At 45.3% G+C, this 22,312-nt stretch overlaps 1 protein-coding gene across 7 annotated transcripts in view; it reads right to left on the minus strand.

The window, feature by feature from the left end:
- Positions 1–2,219: 2,219 nt before the first annotated feature.
- SEC16A (SEC16 homolog A, endoplasmic reticulum export factor) overlaps positions 2,220–22,312 on the minus strand; it is a 61,320-nt gene continuing 41,227 nt past the window's right edge. For 2 of the 7 annotated variants that reach the window (XM_069747470.1, XM_069747469.1), the window contains exons 21-33: positions 15,866–16,099; positions 15,636–15,721; positions 14,878–14,925; positions 14,639–14,788; positions 14,169–14,246; positions 12,587–12,646; positions 12,347–12,467; positions 11,986–12,123; positions 11,564–11,655; positions 10,681–10,740; positions 9,271–9,330; positions 4,378–4,464; positions 2,877–3,084 (exon numbers count right to left, since the gene is read on the minus strand). In XM_069747470.1, coding sequence (XP_069603571.1) covers positions 3,016–3,084; positions 4,378–4,464; positions 9,271–9,330; positions 10,681–10,740; positions 11,564–11,655; positions 11,986–12,123; positions 12,347–12,467; positions 12,587–12,646; positions 14,169–14,246; positions 14,639–14,788; positions 14,878–14,925; positions 15,636–15,721; positions 15,866–16,099 — 1,283 coding nt within the window. In that variant the 3' untranslated portion in view covers positions 2,877–3,015. Of the gene's footprint in view, positions 3,085–4,377; positions 4,465–9,270; positions 9,331–10,680; positions 10,741–11,563; positions 11,656–11,985; positions 12,124–12,346; positions 12,468–12,586; positions 12,647–14,168; positions 14,247–14,638; positions 14,789–14,877; positions 14,926–15,635; positions 15,722–15,865; positions 16,100–22,312 lie in introns of all 7 variants that reach the window. The other 5 variants (XM_069747463.1, XM_069747465.1, XM_069747464.1 and 2 more) reach the window with 5 other exon arrangements.

Raw genomic sequence — 22,312 nt, forward strand, 5'->3', positions numbered from 1 at the left:
CTAGCTTGCTCTGTTCCCCGGGATACTTCAGATGGCAAAGACGTCGGGGTCTCCGTCTTGCCTTATCTCCTAAGTTAGCCCTTCTCTGTTCCCTTCCCCCACTCAGGGAAGAGGGGGTGCGCTACTGTGCACCGCAGTACACCAACACGACAAACAGGGCAACAAAGACAAGGGGAAAACCGAAAACTACATACACACAAAATATTCATTCACATATAAGAGGAATCTACCAGGGTGTGTAGGAATGGGAAGAAAGAAAAACAGGGAAGGATAAGGAATTATCAAGCATACAAACCAGTCGCTTATAATTCCTCCAGCACTCCTCATACCAACTTCTCTCCCTCCTTTTGTCATGAAACAAGAGCTATCTCTGGCAAGGATTTGCTAATAGAGCTCAGATTTTATAGGGAAAAGGAGTGGCTAACAGAGCCCAGCTGAACAAAGGGATTTTCAACATGGCCGATTAACCCCTGTCCAGCTGGAAGAAATAAACACGTTTAACATACTGGAGAAGTGCTTCTTCTCAGAGGTGGAGTAGGAGCAACCAGACACTGCGGTCTTCTGGCTCCGCTCCGTTGTGGTAACCCCGTGATAAAGATGGTATATCCACCCCCCCCCCCCTTTTTTAATAGAAAAGAGTGGCGTATTTAAGGGCTGTTAACTTCTATAAGGTCTGGAGCTTCCAGAAGATCTTCATGCTAACCGTTCCATAGCTTTCTCTGGTGCAGAGAGAAGTTATGTTCCTTTACATCAAATATGCATGCATGCCACATATGCAGGACAGCTACTTGGTCAGCGGCATTCACCTTTTGTGAAATACTACAGGCTTCATGCCTTAGCTTTTGGGCATTCGGCAAAGAATGTTAATAGGGGCATCTAACCATTAGCCCTGCCCTTTTTATATTTGTACTGCTTTCACTTTCTTTCATGCTCTGCCTGAGGACGATGAGGAAGTGGAAAATTTACCTGAAAATTTAATTTCCTCGAGTCCTCAGGCAGCACAACATCCCTCATGTTTTATTCACTGCTACACACCATGTGTATCACCCTTGCTTTGGTAGTGTAGATGAAGAGGGAAATGATTGGATAATTGGCTTAATTATATTGAACTAATTAATATGTTTCAAGCTGGGCAGACAAAGTGTCAATAACCCTTTTGTGTGCTGCCTGATGACACAAATTTCAGGTAAATTTTCCACATTTCTACTAGATGAGGTGGAAATTAAACCACTGCAGACAATCACCGGCAAATAATTGGCTGCAGCACTCATGTGAATCCCCCAAGACTCCAGGAGGAAACAGCGCTCAGTTCCAGAGCCAGTTGGTAGATTTTTGACCCTGTACTAGGTGGTCACAGGCCCCTACCTCTTCACATCCACGGCCTTAATGAATTCCTTCACGCCCTACAGTACCCTCAGGTGGGGTTAACACCCTGTAGTCTGGATTTATGAATCTGCTTATTGCTGCAACTTCACCCTCCATGGCCAGTCCAGCTCCCACTGGACGTTCCCTACAGTGGGGGCAGTGGTACCCTTAGTTTTCAGCTTTGCCATTGGTCACATTTCAGATCTGCCTAGTGCCACTGTACAGAAATGTCCTCTTCCGGGGGGATCAGATTGGCTGTGCAGAATATTGGCTGTCAGCGGAGATGGGACCAATGAGGTCAATTTTAAGTTGTGTCAGACAAGAGACCCCCAATATTATAGGGCTACTTCTTTCTAAAGCCTCATTGTCCGCTGCTAAGTATTAAAGAAACCACAGATACAAGACAAATCTACTCATCTCCAGTTGGAAGAAAGAGGAGACAATGCTCAATAGATGGAATAGTCTTTTGGTCACAGCATCTGACATCTTCCAAGTTTTCTACTTCACTGCATAATGATCCATTACTGCCCAGCCCGATCCCTCTGGGGGTGTAGTACTGCTGAACCCATATGGCCGCTTCTATCCACAAAGCAATCAGAAGCAAGGGTGAACGAGCCAGGAGATAATACTGCCACATATCACCATAAACCAAATACAGCAGAGACACAAATCAATATTATACTCCAGAGCTGCGCTCACTATTCTGCTGGGGCAATACTGTGTACTTACATTACATTATTGATCCTGTGTTACCTCCTGTATTAAACTGCAGAGCTGCACTCACTATTCTGCTAGTGATACACTCCCCACGCGCTCCCAGCGATTCCCCCCCAGCTCAGTGATCGCTCCGCATGTTATGAAATCAAAGCTTTTGTGAATTTTTTTATTTAAATAATTTTAAAAAACATTTAAAAGCGTTCAGTCTCCGTCACGCGGACGTCCTGCGGGTCTCTTAGAAGCAGAGCACGGAGTCTCTTTAAGACACAGGAAGACAGGGGAGGGGCGGTGAGAACTAAGTCTTTGCTTCAAGCAGGCGGCAGAGATTTCCTTGATTTATTTCCAGGATTAGTTTAATCAGAGAATTAATTATATTGCACTTTAAAAAAAAAAAAAAAAAAAAATCACAGATCAGAAAATAGGAAAAATGAGGACGTACTCTACAGGAGGAGGAGAGGTCTACAGCAGAAGTGCTGCCACTGAGCCCCCCGCCCACCAGGACCTATGTTACAAAAGGCTATACAAGAGGCAGATTCCAGGGAGACGTCGCCTACAGTTCGAATACGGGGTGAAATCTGACTTTCATTAATCACAGTCTTAATATATTACCATTCTCTGGGTGGGGAAGGGGATGAGCGCTGCCTCACCATGGCCGTACTATTTTATGCATGACCTTAGCACTCGTCCTGTACAGCGTTAATGGCGACAAGAAGGGAAAGGCCACAAGGAGCGACAATTATGCTCTCTATAGATTTGTTCTAGAATGTTCTGGGCCCCTGGGGGCCGAGGGGGAGGGGCATTCAATGCAAACCAGAACTCTCTGATCACAATCTCATCCCCCAGAAGATGAATCCATGTCTCCTGCACAGAGTTGCTGGAAAATGCAGTCAGGACTTGTGAAATGTTTGTGAGGATTCGCAAAAGATGGCGGATCTACTTCAAAGATGGATATTTCCGCTGACCAAGTCGTCCAGGCCGCGCTACACCAGATGAGGCAGGAGGCTGTGGGTACAAGAGGAAGAGTCAGGTCAGATGTATTACATGCGATAAAAGAAGGATCTGCAATGATAAATCACATCCTATTCTCCAGACACCCCCAAAGCTGAGGTCATTCTGCCATTACATTGTGTCTTATCTTCCAGTCACCTCCAAATCTGCGGTCACTATTCTGCTGTTACATCAGGTCTATTCCTTCAGAGCTGGGGTCACTATTCTGCAGTTACATCAGGTCTATTCCTTCAGAGCTGTGGCCACTATTCTGCTGTTACATCCAGTCTATTCCTTCAGAGCTGTGGCCACTATGCTGCTGTTACATCAGGTCTATTCCTTCAGAGCTGTGGCCACTGTTCTGCAGTTACATCAGGTCTATTCCTTCAGAGCTGTGGCCACTATTCTGCTGTTACATCCAGTCTATTCCTTCAGAGCTGTGGCCACTATTCTGCTGTTACATCCAGTCTATTCCTTCAGAGCTGTGGCCACTATTCTGCTGTTGCATCCAGTCTATTCCGCTGTGGCCACTATTCTGCTGTTACATCAGGTCTATTCCTTCAGAGCTGTGGCCACTATTCTGCTGTTACATCCAGTCTATTCCTTCAGAGCTGTGGCCACTATTCTGCTGTTACATCCAGTCTATTCCTTCAGAGCTGTGGCCACTATGCTGCTGTTACATCAGGTCTATTCCTTCAGAGCTGGGGTCACTATTCTGCAGTTACATCAGGTCTATTCCTTCAGAGCTGTGGCCACTATTCTGCTGTTACATCCAGTCTATTCCTTCAGAGCTGTGGCCACTATGCTGCTGTTACATCAGGTCTATTCCTTCAGAGCTGTGGCCACTGTTCTGCAGTTACATCAGGTCTATTCCTTCAGAGCTGTGGCCACTATTCTGCTGTTACATCCAGTCTATTCCTTCAGAGCTGTGGCCACTATTCTGCTGTTACATCCAGTCTATTCCTTCAGAGCTGTGGCCACTATTCTGCTGTTGCATCCAGTCTATTCCGCTGTGGCCACTATTCTGCTGTTACATCAGGTCTATTCCTTCAGAGCTGTGGCCACTATTCTGCTGTTACATCCAGTCTATTCCTTCAGAGCTGTGGCCACTATTCTGCTGTTACATCAGGTCTATTCCTTCAGAGCTGTGGCCACTATTCTGCTGTTACATCCAGTCTATTCCTTCAGAGCTGTGGCCACTATTTTGCTGTTACATCCGGTCTATTCCTTCAGAGCTGTGGCCACTATTCTGCTGTTACATCAGGTCTATTCCTTCAGAGCTGTGGCCACTATTCTGTCATTACTTACTTGTGCAAAACTTGCAGGATTATAGAAGGGAACGGCGGCACCAGTAGGGGGAGGACCTCCACCGCTGGGAGCCATGTTACTAGATACCTGGAAGAAGCGGCATAGTAGGGTCAAATCTACAACTTATTTCACAATGCCAGTGAAGGAGCCTGCACACAGAGCTGGACAGTGGTGACTAGGTGACCCCAACCAACCGGGCAGTCACCCCATTACCTCATGTTTATTGTAACATCAGCCGGGCACCAGATGTCTCCACACATGACGGGTGTTGCGACAACTTAACAGACTTTGTATTTCTCATTATTATAAAAGACCTCTGCTTGATGTCATTACACGAGAGCACTTATTTTTCCATTCAGCAGTATTAAGCCAGCCCTACCTGACCTAGCCCAACTTACACAGCTGAAGGAGTTCTTAGAGTTCATTCGAGTCCTTAATGTCAATGATATTGGTCTCAGATTTACATCAGAGATTAATGAGGAAGAATTGGCCTTTTTGGATATTAAAATCAAGAAGGAGGCACATGGAGGAGTGTCTACTAGTATCTTCAGGAAGCCGACGAGTACTAATAATCTTCTACATTGGCAGAGCCATCATCCGATCCCACTTAAGAAAGGGATCCCTAAGGGGCAGTTTCTTAGGTTGCGACGTAACTGTTCGAGATTTGAAATGTTTAAAAGTCAGGCAGTGGATATGTCGAATAGGTTCGAGGAAAAGGGATATCCGAGACAGGTCATTAATACAGCATTTAATGTGGCTAAAAAAGCGGATCGTCAGAGTCTGCTACAGAAACGCACTAAGGATGACCCTGGGGATATTGTGAGGATCATCGGGACCTTTGACGCACGGAATGATATAAGACGGATTTTTGCGAAACACTGGGACGTCCTAAGATTTGACCCTGACTTGAAGGAGATTGTGGGAGAGCGCCCTAACATTACATTCAGGAAGGGCAGGTCAATTAAAGATATGCTGGTACATAGCCAGTACCAGAGACCTAAAGTCAGTGGCACATGGCTAGATAGGAGACCCTGTGGTTTTTTTAAATGTGGTGACTGCAGTCTCTGTAAGTGGATGAAACCCTGTAAGTACTTTCAGAGCTCCGCCACAGGGAAACCTTCTATCAACGGGAGTTCTCGAATTGTAAAACGACGGGTGTGGTATATCTGGCGTCTTGCCCCTGCCCAAAAGACTATGTGGGCAAAACAAAAAGAGAATTTAGGAGAAGAGTGGGGGAGCATATGGGGGACATCAAAAATAATAGGGATACCCCATTGGCCAAACATATGCGCACATTCCACAGTGAGGATATAACAGGAGTCAGATTCACCGTGATAGAGGTTGTTAAGACAAACCCCAGGGGGAGAAATACGGACAAACAGATCCTTCGTCGCGAATGCGAATGGATATTCAGAATGGAATCCCGGGAACCACACGGAATTAACGAACAGATGTCATTTGCCTGTTTCTTGTAGTCATATGTAATTTGGTTATTTTTTCCTTCTATACTATTTCTTTAGAGAACGAGTTTGCGGAGTCCAGGGTTTATTGACTATGCTAAATGGTTGACAGATTCCCTATGTAGGAATCACATATATTGATATGATGTATTTATATGATATCGTACATTTTCCTTTTGTGATACCTCCCCAAGTGCCAATTTAATGCTGATGTAGACACACGTGAAAGTCCCAACATGGTATCCCGGAATTCTGGGGTGCTATTGGGGGTACTACTTGCTGTAATCATATAATGGGATATAAGCATTTACAGCGTCTCTCAATTCTTATGATAGAGGTAATTCTATAACAATATGTGTCTGGACACGGGCAGTACTGTCATATGGATAGGAGGGTTTCATCTCAGACTCAGTTTGATGGGCACATTTTTTATCCCTCCATAATAAATATTTTTTCTAGCAGCAATGTAGTGAGAAGTGTGCGCTGGGCAGAATTACTTATTTGATTCTGAACTGCCTTTTGCGCTACCTTAAAGAGAAGCTATACCTAGTGCCTGGTAAAGGGCTGTGGGGCCAGTAGCGTTGTGGTTGCTATGCAACTGTGCACGTGTCGGCGCGGTGAGCGCTGGTGTATACGCCAGACAGGAAGCAGTATCCCAAAAACCGGAAGTGGTCAGTGATGTGTGCCGGCAAAGCGTGGAGAGATGGTGTGTTCCATCATGCACATGCGCATAATAGAATGGCGCCTAGTATTACGGTCACACGCTGTAGGAATTGGAGGGGAGGAGTTGTGTATCGGCGTGGCGAGCATTGGTGTACACGCTGGACAGGAAGGAGTATGCCGCTAAACCGGAAGTGGTCAGTGTTATGTGCCGGCAAAGTGTGGAGAGATGGTGCGTTCCACCATGCATATGCGCATAAGAGGACGGCGCTTAGAATGACGGTCACACGCTGCAGGAAGTTGAGGGGAGGAGCGTATACTTGGCACATTCGGTGGGGGGCATAAAAGGAGGTTGGTATCAGTCGGCATTTAGCTATATCGGTGACACAATATATCATTACATCAGGCCTCCTGATGAGCCAAAGCAGGCGAAACACATTGAGGCGCTAAGTTCTTAAGGGCAGATGGTGTAGGACGTTCTCTATTATTATTATTATTATTTATTGTTATAGCGCCATTTATTCCATGGCGCTTTACATGTGAGGAGGGGTATACATAATGAAAACAAGTACAATAATCTTAAACAATACAAGTCATAACTGGTACAGGAGGAATGAGGACCCTGCCCGCGAGGGCTCACAATCTACTCTGACACACAGATGAGTATCAATGGTTTCCATGTTCTTATGAGATATCATACCGGGTATATATGTATAGGGTGCATGTGATGTACTTGCTTAAAAGAAAGCTAGCACTGATATAGAACACGTGCATTGAATTGATAATGTGCATTTATGGCTTGTATCCTGATGGTATCAGATGTTAAGCAAGTTAATATCTGGGATATGTGTATGTATACCATAAGGCCATATTGTGCCGTATGCTAAAACAGACCTTTTGATCTCTAAGGTCTAAGGAAACCTCTCTAGCTATACATAAATCTGGGATATGGTGGAGATGGATATCTAACATCAGCCACCAGAGTGGTTACCAGCATCTGCTCACATCTGCTATATATTACACCAGTCTTGCCCTGCTTGTGTTCATATTGTTTTTATGCTTTTTGGGTTCTAGTCTTCCCCTTAGGACAGTACTTGCCTGTCTAGCAATAGAGGTCCTGTAGCCTGTGGGTAGAAGGGCTCACTAGCGGCTGTAGGGTGTAATAGGGCCCCCAGGGTCAGCCATCGTGGAGCGGGGGCGCCAATACGCTCCCCCCTAGGGTGCCAACCTCCGCTGGCAGGTAGGGTGTATCTAGGGTCCTAGGTAGGGATTTCTAGTGGAATCCCATAGTTTTTATTGGGTTGGACACTGTTTTGTTGTTTTAGTTTGGTCACTGTTGGTGGCATTGTGTGCCTTGGTTTTAATAATAAAGATTATTTGGGTATTTACATGATTTTTCTTCAGCTAACCCTGTGGAGCATTTAAGTTGTTGGATTTTTGAGATTAACCACTGTGGAATAGGGCAAATTGAAAATATGGCTAATTATAAAGTATCGGGGTGGGAAATATAAGTTCAAAACAGCGGCAGGAAGGCCTCCGAGTAGACAAAGCTCTACCCACCCTTGAGGGAACAATGGTCACGCAACTGTGAAACAGTCATGTGGTAACTGGCCACGAAATGAGGGAAGTTTCATCCAGAAGCGGCAAGCTGTACCATTCGATTCTGACTCTTCTGTTCACCTCAGAGCAGATTGTCCAGACTGGACACAAATCCTCAGCTGTTGTAGGGAGAGGGCAGAACGGAGTCTTCAGCTTCTTGTTTTAAAACTAATTCAAGTCGCTGACAGCAAGCAGAGTACTGGTGAGGAATGGAATCAGCCCTGGAGCTTTTCATTATGCAGAGACCTCTCCCTTCTGTTTTCCATAACCCACGTCTACAGCTCTGCAGGGAAACTCCTTCACAGCACAGCAGATGATCCAGGAGACCACAGCCGTGAAGAAAAGGTCCAGGGACTGGCAGACGGATCATGCTGCATGCACCATGCAGGCTCCGGGGTAAACACACACTGTGTTGTTAATATATTAGTCAGGAACCAAAGCCCAAGACACAAACTCAAGCTCAATGTCTGTTGCGAGTGTGCAGACAGCAGCACTGGAAGCAGCCAAGGAGTCCGCAATAAAAAAAAAAAAAAAAGTGTGAATGAAGGGAACACAATACAAATCATGGCTTATACTCTATTCACACCCAAAGCTGCAATCAAAAGGCCACAACGGCTTTGGAAGTGACAGGAGCATAAGAGCCAACTTCCAATTCTGACCTGTACTGTGTCCTGAAAGTATAACATCTAATATACCTTGTGCTATAGCACCCCTCCACTTCCAAAAGACCAGCTTGCTGTCAATGAATGGTCACGGGGTGACTTAGTCCTGTGGGTTCACATCTCAACAGGACAGCCCTCGCTGTAATTAGTCGAGCACCTACGTGAGAAGTACAAGACCATGACGGGACTGTTGTATTCATTGACAGCAAGCAGAGATGTATACAGGGAGGAGATTAATTGGAGTGCAATAGAGATGAGCAAAACAGAAGCTCCATCTCCAGAAGAGAGGGTGGGCACTGTAGAAACTGGAGCGACTGCCGGGGGCCATAGCTTGAGTAACCCAAAGTGCAAGAAGTGAAGCAACGAGTGTGCAGAGCAATTCCTGCCACTTCAACAGGGTTAGGGCAAAGGTAGCATAAAAGGCAAGCAAAATTAGTACATGAAACGTGTAAAAAAGAAAAATGAGGGTGGTAAAAAGAACAATAACAACAATGGCAGCCAGCAGCATGTACCTGATGAAAATGCTGGCTTACTTCACGAGACAAGGAACTCAGAGAACTAGACCGAGAAAGCTACAAAGAAAAAAAGCAAAATCCACACACAAAAAAAAAGAAATAAGAAATCATGCAAATCATGGTGCATCACATCCTGCAGTAGTCCAACCGAAATATCGCAAATGCAGGGGAAAAGCAGATAAAACAACAGCCGGATGCCAACAGTGCCTGAAAGTGTGGAGAGCGAAGGTTGGGGAGGGGGTCTTAGGCCAGGGTCACACGGACATTTTAGTGATCGTCAGAGGTGAGGCCGCTAAGAAGCCGATTCCTAAACATCACAGCAGTGCTGGAGGTTAATTAGACACGGCTTGTTTATCGGTAATGGCCGCACAGATATATTACATATAGGAAGCTGCTTCTTGGCGGCCGCAGCACCAAACCCAATCTGTAACCTCAGCCCAAAGGCCTCAAAAACGTAAATCTGACTCAGACGTCAAGTGAAACTCTTGGCACTAGAAGATCGAAGCTTTACCCATAGAAGAAGAGTCTACTGGGAGAGTTAACCTCCCGAACGGACCCAAAAAGTAGCAGCTTTATAGGAATCACAAGCTGCTGCACACTGTCGCATGCCGATCCTCTGCCCTGTTCAAGAACAGTGACGGCAAATAGAGCTCTACCACTTACAGGTGCAGTGGGGAAAATAAATATTTTATGCACTGCCGATTTACATCCTTACCCCACGAGGTGAGACCTTGGAGTCCCAGACCGAGGAATATTGACAGAAATCTTGTGTTTCTTTCATTTTCTAATAAGTTTGCGAGTTATTGCCTTCTTACCAAGCTGCTTGCCTATTGTCCTATAGCCCATCCCATTCTTGTGCAGGTCTACAATTTTGTCCCTGGTGTTCTTAGACGGCTCTTTGGTCTTGGCCATGTTGGAGAGGTTGGAGTGTGATTGAGTGTGTGGACAGGTGTCTTTTATAGAGGTAATGTGTTTAAATAGGTGCAATTAATACAGGTAATGAGGGCAGAGTAGGAGGGTTTATCACAGAAAAACTAACAGGTCTGTGAGATCCAGAATTATTGCTGGTTGGTAGGTGATCAAATACTTATTTCATGCAATGAAATTTAATCACTTAAAAATCATATAATGTGATTTTGTTTTTTTATTTTTAGATTCTGTCTCTCATAGTTGAAGTGTACCTACGATAAGTTACAGACCTCTCCATTCTTTGTAGGTGGGAAAGCTTACAAAATTGGCAGTGTATCAAATACTTATTGTCCCCACTGTATATTGAGTGGCGCCGCCGTATTACCCACAGCAACTGCATGCTCCCCCATATCAGTTATGTCACAAGTAATAATGAACGATGATGAGAAATGACACGATGCAGATCAGGGGTGACCATCTGATTGCGCTGGACCTTACCTCTCCAGAGGGGACGTCTTCATGATTAGTTGCTGGGAGATCCAGTCCAGGTGCTAAAAACTGAAAGAAAAGAAGTGATAGAAAAAATGTTTATCAGGTGCTGATGAAGTAGAAGCACTAAACATTGCTGCCGAGAACAGTCTGACTCTCAATCACCTGGAATGCAGCTACTACGTGTCAGCCACAGGTGGCAGATCCAGCAGAAATTTCCATTTACCAATGTCTCATATGGGAATTTCTGATGGGATAGCGCAAAATGTTTGCAATAATCTGCGTTGTGATATTATAATACTGAATGACTCTGAAATGTGAAAGCAGTTAGGCCCCACTGGACGATACCTGGAGACTCCTGGAAGTAAATGAATTTCATCAGGTCCTGGGATAAATTATGGAAGCCCTTCCTTCTAGGCTACCAGCCACCACTGCTGTGTTATCAGAGGCGGATTGTCACTTTCATTTGAGCTTGTAAGCGCAGCTCTGTGGCGGACTGTATTTGCTGGAGCCAACAGCTAGCTATTGGCTCCAGATTCCAGCCAGCTCCTCCAATGTTGCAGAAACAAACCTATCTGCGCTTTAAGCATCCGAGAGTGAACAGTTCGGAATAGGCACAACCATAACAACCATACCGCTGTGCCGAACTGTCAATCATTAGAAGCACCCCTGGCAAACACGAATCCAGGAGGCAGGGGAACAAGATAATAACATCTTGCTAGATAATGTTCATTATTTGGCTGAAAGTTTAGATCATGTGGGGCAAGAGAGTTATGATTAAATACGAAAAAGTCAATTTTGTTTATCTGCAAATCAGTGCTGTATTTGGCCGCTCAGCAACCGCTCCACTAATCCTTCAATCCAAACATCACGAGTGAATGTGGCGTCTCACCTGTGTCTGTGCCGAGCCGTCAATGCCAGGTTGATCAGACGGCTGTACCATTTCTGCCTCAGAACCTATGGGGGGGTGAACCTCTTCTGGGACTGTCAGAAACAATGGAAATATATTTGGATCATGCAAACATCACAGCAGCCGTCCACCGAGATCACAGGACCCCAAGGACCGTCTGTGATTATCAAGATCAGAGAGTGTGGGTGCAGAGAGCAGCTCCTACTGCGGAGCATCTGGATGATGGATTTCATTGGACAGCACATAATATTTATAGATATAAATTCTGATTTATAATAATTTGGGATCAGTTTATGCATTGGAATAAATGCTGCTCAGTAAGTTACAAGAAAAAATTAAACATGCAGGATAAAACACTTACAGGATACATAGAAACACTAGAGGAGACTAACAGCATCAGATACCTGCGTTTGGGACAAAGAGATTTGTAGGGATCGGCATCGGGGTCAAGGGAGCAAACAGATCAGCTGGTGGCGGCACAGAGTTCGTAGGTTTGTTGCCTCCCGGGTTTAACACATCCACATATCGGGCACGCGCTCCACCTGGCAGAGGAGGACAAGAAGAATGAGTGCACGCAGAATATGTCAGTGCTACACGTGGAAAGTAAATAGAAAATCAGGTCTCCTGTAGCCAAATGCCAGTAGCAACTAATGTAAGGGTAGTCTGGACCCAGAGCAATAGCCTATCTGTAGATTATGATATCAGGAGTCACATCAATGGGTTCCCTATGCCACTGATCTGGAATGAAAGAAGCGTTACTTGTACCTGCTTTTATGGAGAACATGTTAACTGAAGGATTGGGAGGAGCACTCAGTATTCCTGGGCCTGAAGGAACAGCCATAGATCTTTTAGGCATGCTGGATGGCGGTGGGGGTAGCGGCTTGTTCTGGAATAAAAATATATCATTTGGATCAAACAGAAGTACAGAATACCCACCATTCATCCTCCAATGAGAACGAGACACAGCTGGGCCCGAAGAGCAAACGCTGGCAGCTGGATACTCACATCCTCTCCCTCCGGCTCATCCAGGTTAATCCATCGCTGTCGTGCTTCATCCCAAACAATCTACAACATAAAAAAAGCCTTCAGCAAGTGACTGGCAAAACGTCAAGGAGTCAAACACTGGGGATGATGATCTGCAGGCACCAGGGAAGCAAATTAGCAAACACTGCCACACAATACTGCGCTGATCATCATACAAAGCAGCCAAGCTCCCTCAGAACAGATGTAGATCATGGGCGATTATGGCAGCCAAACATGGACTGTTCATCAAGCCGGGGATGATTTGCCTTTCAGAAGACAAGTCCTATGGGAGTAAGAAAGGGGGACAGCTTTCCCAGCAAAGCAGTAGGAGAAAATGTGGATAACCAATTGATTCTTGGGAGTCAAAATTTATTGGTACAGTGATGAGTATCAATGTTTAGAAGGGGTCGTTCTGTTTTAAGTGTTATTACTCCAAAGGCTCAGAGATGTACAAATTATCATAGAGAGCTTTTGCTCACCCTCCCCGGAGCCAACACTGCCGCTATTCTGGTCCTTAACGAGCAGCAAAAGAGACGTTGACCTATCACTGGGCTCAGCAACTTGTGTGGTCGACAATGACAGGAAAGTTCAATCCAGAAACCTATGCAACCGATCACAAGTGCTGTAGTCTAGATATTACTGCTGCAGCCAATACATGGAGCATAGGGCAAAGAGTCATTTCTGGACCCAGAGAGGAGAGTAAAGGCTCTGCGTTATTTTATACATATCTAAGCCTTAAGAGTAATATAAGAAAAAAACTGGAAAACACTTTTAGGCTATGTGCCCACGTTCCGGATTTGTGTGTGGATTTTTCCGCACCGTTTTTTTTAAATCCGCAGGTAAAATGCACTGCGTTTTACCTGCGGATTTACCGTGGATTTCCTGCGTTTTATGTGCGGATTTCACCTGCGGATTCCTATTGAGGAAAAGGTGTAAAACGTTGCAGAATCCGCACAAAGAATTGACATGCTGCGGAAAATACAACGCAGCGTTTCCACGCGGAATCTTCTGCACCATGGGCACTGCGGATTTGGTTTTCCATAGATTTACATGGTACTGTAAACCTGATGGAAAACTGCTGTGAATCAGCAGTGTCAAATCCACACCGTGTGCACATAGCCTTAAAGGAAATCTGTCACAGGGTGTATGTTGGCCTACCAAAAATGACCACGCCCCAGACGCAGGCACCATCACTTGAAATATTCAGTAACTGCAGAAGATCAGTTTATCCCCTACAGCTGAGTGGTCCACATTCATGAGCTCAGTCCTCCGGCAGTTTTATCCTACATCACACATAGTTGAGAAGCTGTCAATCAGCGATGGAGGGGTGGGCCAGCTCCTGAATATGGAGGGCTCCACAGGCGTGCACATCACGGGGAGGAATACAGGGCTCCGCTCATGATGCAGGAGGTAAACAATGACCTTATGAGAACTACATCTACAAGTGCCAGAAGAGGGTCAGACATAACCTGGTGACTGTCTCGGGAAGAGGTGGCAATAGAGACGCAGGCGGACAATGTTTCCCTACAGCACAGAAAGCAGAATACAAGCTGCTCATCCTTACAGATTTATTCCTGTCATCTGGCAGGTGAGCTTCGTTCTTTCCTTTCCTCATCAGCCAGCCAAACCAACTTCTACCGCTCTACAAAATGGTTTGAAGAGAGACAAGTATAAGGACTAAATGCTGAGCTTCCGTTACAATGTACAACACATAAGGGTCAGTTAAGCAGCTTATCAGTGAGTTTTGATGTACTCACGGTCAGGCCCTTAGAAAACGATTCGGCAGACATTGTTCAGTAGCGAGATCCTGTACTGACATAGTGCATCTAGACTCTACTGGTGCCCAGAGGACGGCTCGTACAGAAATTCCATAAAGTGCCGCTTACCTTCCAGCTTATAAGGCGGTGAGACAATATTGCATAGGGCATTACAAAGCTGCTGTAATGCTCCAAACCTACAGCTTTGTATAGCAATAGAACGTTACTAATGTGACCACTTGGTCTCTATGACCAGCAGCAGTAGAACTCCGCTCACCCCATGTGAAGCAGTGGCCTTCGCTTCTTTCTTGGGCTCAGGTTTTTTCATTTCAAGAATGGGTGGAGGTGATGGCTGCAAACCGATGGAACTCCTGCGGTTGGACCCGACTGAATGGGTAGAGGATTCAGAGGTGGTCCTGGTCCGTCTCTGTACATAAGAACACGATTATACAGTGAGAGGGACGATGTGGAGCAGAAGGTGAATCTCCATAAAACATACAGTAGGTAGCAGCTCACCACATGAGATGACGACTGAGACACCGTTCTGGACCTCGGTCCTGGAGCCTGAGAGAACAGCAATGGGCAATAATCACCGACCGCAGCATTAACCCTGCATGTGATTCTATGACGAAGAGGGGGGAGGAAAAAATGCCAAACACCGATGCAATATAAATATATCCTTTATTAAATTAAATAGTCAATGTGTTAAAAACACTTTTAAAAAAAGGGGGGAACAAAGACAGAGCTGACATGTTAAGGCATTAGTAAAAAAATGACGTGCTGTCGAAAGCATAGAAGGTAATTTTGATGAGCAACTATAGCAGATCTCAGTTACCGAGTTCTCATATGCATGTGAAAGTATATGGAAATACATCTAGGAAGTAGTAATAAAGATAGTCACAACAAAATGAGTGATAAAAATTATGGAGTATTTACAACAGTGCTACAGATAAATTTACCCATAAGTATATGAATGTAAACCACTAGCATGAATGTAAAAGTTAGCCATTTAGCTAGAACATAACTCAGCTACTACGAAAAAAAAACAACTGGCACAGTCACAGAATAATTAAATCAAATTAGAGCCATTTTCAAGATAGTTACCCATCACATGGAGATATATTTATATAGCATTGGTGTCTGACATTTTCTCCTCCCCTCTCTTGGTTATACAATTTTGTGTATGCCTTTAGACACAGGATTTTGGCTAAGTTTTACCCTGTATGATCAATCTTCATGATTCTTTAGATTACTCAGGATACTTGGATACTTACCATTTTTGCCATTTCACCATAGAAGTCAAATCCAGAGTCATGGAAGGTGGTTTTGGTGGGGGAGTTTGTAGGGGGTCTCTGTATGGCTTAAGACAAATAAGAATGAATAAAGCTTTTTTCACATGTTCTATGGATCAGCGGTCACCATAGCACATACATGTAAAAAGACGACGAGGCCACGGAAGAGACTATCTGTCCCATGTGGTGAGGATTCTGAGTAATCAACTCACCTGGATCATGGTTCCACTGCTCCGGAGGAGTGAATCCCGCAGAGTGAGGAGGGCTTGGTACCGTTTCCATGGGAGCTGGGGTATACGTGGGCACCTGTTCACTGCTTACAGGTACAAACCCTGGTCCAGGTGCTGGCATGGGTGCAGGTATAAATGCATGGGGTGGGACAGTGCTCGGCATATCACTGACTGGAGGAAGAGGTGGTGGATAAAGAGTGGCAGTGTTATCAGGACCTGGAAATATTTTTAAAAAATAAAATAAAATTAAAAATATAAAAAAAAAAAAAATTATGAACAGCCTTACATTAAAATCTACAATGGGCCCCTGGTACAAATATTATAATGAAAGGTCACTGGGACAGAAGCCAAGGAGACAAATCCTGGTGTACATGCCCTTATAGCAGGTTATGTGGTGCCATCACCAGGACACATCATCTACCTTACGTCAATCACCTGTCAGCTACACATAGCAGGACATGTCGGCGACTATCACTCCGATCAGGTCACAGTTCATCTACTACTCCTCACAGCACTGCGAAGACCAAGACTAATCCCGGCTTTCTGGATCACGCCGGCCAATCAGCTGGCCACTGCTGCCTGTGTCGCGACTTTGACACGCACGACATGTATAGCGAGCCCAATAAACAGGCTCTGCATGCATGTGTCGTGCCTGTCACACAGCCGCGACAAATGCAGCTATGGCGCCAATCAGCCGGCACAATCCAGGAAGCTGGGTTTCTTCTGCAGCTTACTCGGCAAGCACTATAGCTTGCTGAATAAGAGGGAGCCCGAGCAAATTCGCTTATCTTTTCTCGTAACGGCAAGAGATGAATACTCTAGTCACCAACTAATCACAGACATGACATCTCAGTGTGCTTTTGTGCAGTTATGGCCGAAAGTGTTGGCACCCTTGAAATTGCTCCAAAACCTACTTATTTATCCTAGAAAATTATTGTAATCACACATTTTGTTATAAACACAGCAAACTGGACATAATTTCACCCAAAACCCCACAAATGGGCCAGACAAAATTGTTGGTACCCTCAAATTAGTATTTGATTGCACGCCCTTTGGAATAAATAACTGCAATCGCTTCCTATAACCATCACTAAGCTTCTTACACCCTTCAAGTGAAATTTTGGACCACTTTTCTTTTGAAAACTGCTCCAGGACTCTGAAGGGTGCCTTCTCCCAAGAGCAATTGTAAGATCTCTCCACAGGTGTTTAATGGGATTTAGATCGGACTCATTGCTGGCCACTGCTGGTACTACAATACCCAGATAGATTAGCGAAATTAGGATTATTTAGTCTAGAAAAAAGACGACTGAGGGGCGATCTAATAACCATGTATAAGTATATAAGGGGACAATACAAATATCTCGCTGAGGATCTGTTTATACCAAGGAAGGTGACGGGCACAAGGGGGCATTCTTTGCGTCTGGAGGAGAGAAGGTTTTTCCACCAACATAGAAGAGGATTCTTTACTGTTAGGGCAGTGAGAATCTGGAATTGCTTGCCTGAGGAGGTGGTGATGGCGAACTCAGTCGAGGGGTTCAAGAGAGGCCTGGATGTCTTCCTGGAGCAGAACAATATTGTATCATACAATTATTAGGTTCTGTAGAAGGACGTAGATCTGGGTATTTATTATGATGGAATATAGGCTGAACTGGATGGACAAATGTCTTTTTTCGGCCTTACTAACTATGTTACTATGTATGTTACTTCAGACCTCTCCAGTGCTTCGTTTCCATCCATTTCTGGGTGCTTCTTTAAGTATGTTTGGAGTCATTGTCCTGCTGGAAGACAAAGAACCTATGGTGCAAACCCAGATTTCTGACTCTGGGCACTACATTGCGACCCAAAATCCTTTGGTAATCTTCAGATTTCATGATGCCTTGGGCACAGTCAAGGCACCCAGTGCCGGAGGCAGCAAAACCACCCCAAAACATCTGAGCCTCCACAATATTTGACTGTAGGTACTGTGTTCTTTTCTTTGAAGGCATCATTATGTTTTCAGTAAAAAGTACAAAGTTGTGCTTTACCAAAAAGCTCTGTCTGTCTCATCTGTCTGCAAGAAGCTTTCAAAGAAAGATTTTGAATTACTCCCGTACATTTTGGTAAACTGCCATCTAGCTTTTTTATGTCTCTGTGTCAGCAGTGGGGTCCTCCTAGGTCTTCTGCTATAGCTTTTCATTTGTTTCAAATGTCAATGGATAGTCAGCGTTGACACTGATGCACCCTGAGCCTGCAGGAAAAATTTAATTTCTTTGGAACTTGATTGAGGCTGCTTCTCAACCATCTAGACTATACAGCATTATAACCTTCGATCAATTGTTCTCTGCCGTCTACGTCCAGGGAGATTAGTTACAGTGCCATGGGTTGTGAACTTCTTGATTATGTTGTGCATCATGGACAAAGGAACATCAAGATCTCTGGAGATGGACTTGTAACCCTCTGATTGTTGATATTTTTCAACAATTTTGGTTTTTTTCAAGTTCTCAGACAGTTCTCTTCTCCCCTTTCTGTTCTCCATAGTGTGGCACAGACACACACATTGCAAAGATAGAGTTAACTTTTCCCCTTTTTATCTGATTTCAGGTGTGATTTTCATACTGTCCCCACCTATTCCTTTCCAGGGACTAGCTTGAATGAGCAACACATACTTGAAACAAAGTTGTTTACCAGCAATTTCGGATAGGTGCCAACAATTTTGTCAGGTCCATTTTTTTTTCTTTTGTGTGAAATCATGTCCAACTTGAAACATGTATTTGATACACATTTCTGGGAGAAATATTTCATTTTCTGGAACAATTTCCACGGTGCCAACACTTTAGGACATGACTATGTGTAGTGGAATATAACAAAACTACTTAGATATAGCAAATCGGGATGGAGCGCGTGATCAGACAACATCTACAGTGGCTTGAGAGTATGCCTACAACTGTGAATATTTGGGTTTCTTTGTATTGCGAAGCAAACAAATAGGACAAAATAACTAAAAACTTCAGTATGCATAACTATTCACACACTAGAGTCAGTACTTTCTATAGCTTCCTTTTGTAGCAATCACAACTGCAAGTCGCTTTGGATGAGTCTCTATGAGCTTTCCACATCTTGCCACTGGGACTTTTTCCCATTCCTCAAGGCAAAACTGCTCCAGCTCCTTGAAGTTAGATGGTTTCATCTGGTGGACAGCAATCTTCAAGTCGGACCACAGATTCTCAATTAGATTAAGATCTGGGCTTTGATTAGGCCACTCCAAAACATTTACATGTTTCCCTTTAAACCACTCGAGTGTTGCTTTAGAAATTTGCTTTGGGTCATATCTTTTGGAAGGGGAACCTCCGTCCCAGTCTCAAATCACTGACAAACAGCTTTTGCTCCAGATTATCCCTGTATTTCACATCATCCATTTTCAAATCGACTTGGACCATTTTCCCTGTCTCTGCTGATGATAAACATCCCACAGCATGATGCTTCCATCACAATGTTGCACTATGGGCATAGTGTTCTTGGGTGAGGAGCTGTGTTGGTTCGGCACAAGTGGTTTTTCAAGCCTCTGTGGCCTTTCAGAAATAGGGATTTTTGTGTTACTCACCATAAAATCCTTTTCTCCGAGACGCTCATTGGGGCACACAGGACTGTGGGACACAGGACTGTGGGTGTATCCTACTGCCGCCAGGAGGCTGACAAAAGTTTAGCTCCTCCAGCTGCACTAGGTCTGCGTACCACGACTGACGAGGCCAATCTGGGGCGACCAGGATAGCTGGAACTCCTTCTGTCTTGACCTTTCTGATTACCTTCGGGAGTAGTGCTAAAGGGGGGAACAGATATGGGAGACGAAACTGGTCCCAAGGCAAAATTAACGCGTCCACAGCAATCGCCTGTGGATCTCGATACCGGGCGACAAACCAGAGTACCTTGGCATTCCTCCCGGAAGCCATCAGGTCCACGTCCGGGGTTCCCCCAGCGTTGACAGATCTGTTGAAATACTTCAGGATGGAGAGACCACTCCCCGGACGCAAGGCCCTGTTGACTGAGAAAATCCGCAGCCCAGTTTTTCTCGCCCGGGATGTTGACTGCCGAAATCACCGAGTGATTCCTCTCGGCCCAGCAGAGGACCTGCTTTACCTCGTACATGGCCGCCCTGCTGCAGGTACTCCCTTGATGATTTATGTATGCTACAGTTGTGGCATTGTCCGATTGAATCCGGACAGGGCGGCCTGCCAGGATATGATGAAAATGCTGCAGAGCCAGCCGAACAGCCCGAATCTCCAAAAGATTGATCGGGAGACCTGACTCCCGAGAGGACCAGAGTCCCTGGGCTGTGTGGCGGTAAAACACTGCTCCCCAACCTAGAAGGCTGGCATTTGTCGTGACTACTAGCCAATGGACTGGGTGAAAGGGTTTCCCCTGTTGTAGAGACGGACTCGTTGACCACCATGAGAGAGCCTGTCTGACCTGGAAAGATAGACGGCACCTGAGGTCGAGAGAGAATTGATTTTTGTCCCATACTGCTAACAGTGCATGTTGGAGAGGACGAAGATAGAGTTGCGCAAATGGCACTGCTTCCATTGCCGCAACCATCCTTCCTAAGACCCTCATGCAAAACCGGATCGTATGATAGAGAGGCCGGCAAGGATCCTCACACCTCTTGCCGAAGATTCAGGACCTTGTCCTGGGGTAGGATTGTCAAGCATTGTAAGGTGTCGAAGATCATCCCTAGAAAAGAAATTCTACGGGATGGTACAAGAGACGACTTTTCTTGGTTCACCAGCCACCCCAGACGAGAAAGCGTGTCTAGAGTAATGGTGACATTTTCCTCACAGGCCCCAAAAGAAGGCCCCTTGATGACGAGATCGTCTAGATATGGTAAAACGAGTATGCCCCGGGAATGCAGGATGGACACAACAGCCACCATGACCTTTGTGAACACTCTGGGTGCACTGGCTAGCCCGAAAGGTAAGGCCATAAACTGGAAATGCAGGTTGCCTACGGCGAAACGTAGGAATCTTTGATGCGCAGGAAATATGGGAATATGCAGATAGGCATCTTGAATATCTATTGAAGCTAAGAATTCTCCCTTTTCCATTGACGCAATGACTGATGGGAGAGATTCCATTCGAAAGCGACGAATGTTGATAAACCTGTTTAAATGTTTCAGGTCCAAATTGGGCCTTATAACCGTTCCGTCTTTTTGGGAACTATGAACAGGTTGGAATAGAACCCCTGAAATCTTTCTTCCTTTGGAACTAGAATGATGACCCCACGGAGCTGAAGGGACTCTATAGAATTGAACAGAACCTGTACCCGGGATTTTGAGCTGGGAAGGTGGAAAGGCAAGAACCAGCACGGGGGGGTGGTTGACGAACTATCTTGTACCTTGAAGACACCAGTTCTCTTACCCACCTGTCGTGAACCACAGTGAGCCAGGGCTGGTGAAAAGAGAGTAGGCGGCCGCCTACTCTGTCGGCGGAGACCAGAGACCGACTCCAGTCATTTGGCTGAAAACCTATGGGACCTAGATCCCCTTTCCCCTCCCCTGGGATCGCATTCTTCCCAACGGGTTAGCCCTGTAGGAGATCTGATGATCTCTGTCCTGATTGGGTCGCCCTGGAGCAGCGGGATTTAACGTTGGGGTCCACCTGGTATTACGAAAGGACTTAAAGCGAGCCTGGAACTGGCGACGAAAAGGCTGCTTAATCATCTGCTGTGGAAGAAAATTGCTTTTCCCTCCTGTGGTATCAGAAATGAGCGGATTCAATTTTTCTCCAAATTATCGGCCACCCTGATAAGGAAGGGTTGTAAGAGATTTTTTAGAGGTAGAATCTGCCAGCGATGTTCTCAACCAAAGAGCCCTTCTGATGGCAATAGTGTTTGCTGCCGCTGAAGCCGCAAAGTTCAGTGCTTCTAAAGACGCATTGATCAGGTAGATCAGCTAGTGCTATTTGATTTGACATCTCTGTCAACTCCACTGGTTGATCCCTCTCCTGAAGAGCTTCGGTCAAAGATTCTGACCAATACATCATGGCCTTAGCTACCCACATCGCCGCAAAAGAGGGCGAGAGGGCTGAACCTGAAGCCTCAAAAACTGAACGAGCCAAACTATCAATAAGCTGATCTGTATGATCTTTAATAGATGAGCCTTTGGGCAGGGATAACAGTGTGTTAAAGGCCAAACGAGAAACCGGAGGATCTACCGAAAGAGATTCTGCCCATTTCTTACGCAGTTCAGGAGCAAAAGGGTATCTAGCATTCAGAGCCTTTTGTCCCGCAAAACGTCTGTCTGGATGCTTCTTGTGACGTTGGACCAAGTCCTCAAACTCAGGGTGAGAAGCGAACAACCTATGAGACTGCTTGGCCCTCTTGAATGATACCTTATGACCAGAGGTCAAGGTAGATTCGTCCTCTATACCCAGAGTTTGGTTGACGGCCTCAATTAGACTG

The sequence above is a fragment of the Ranitomeya imitator genome, chromosome 2 (genome assembly GCF_032444005.1).
Source record: "Ranitomeya imitator isolate aRanImi1 chromosome 2, aRanImi1.pri, whole genome shotgun sequence".
Taxonomy (NCBI): domain Eukaryota; kingdom Metazoa; phylum Chordata; class Amphibia; order Anura; family Dendrobatidae; genus Ranitomeya; species Ranitomeya imitator.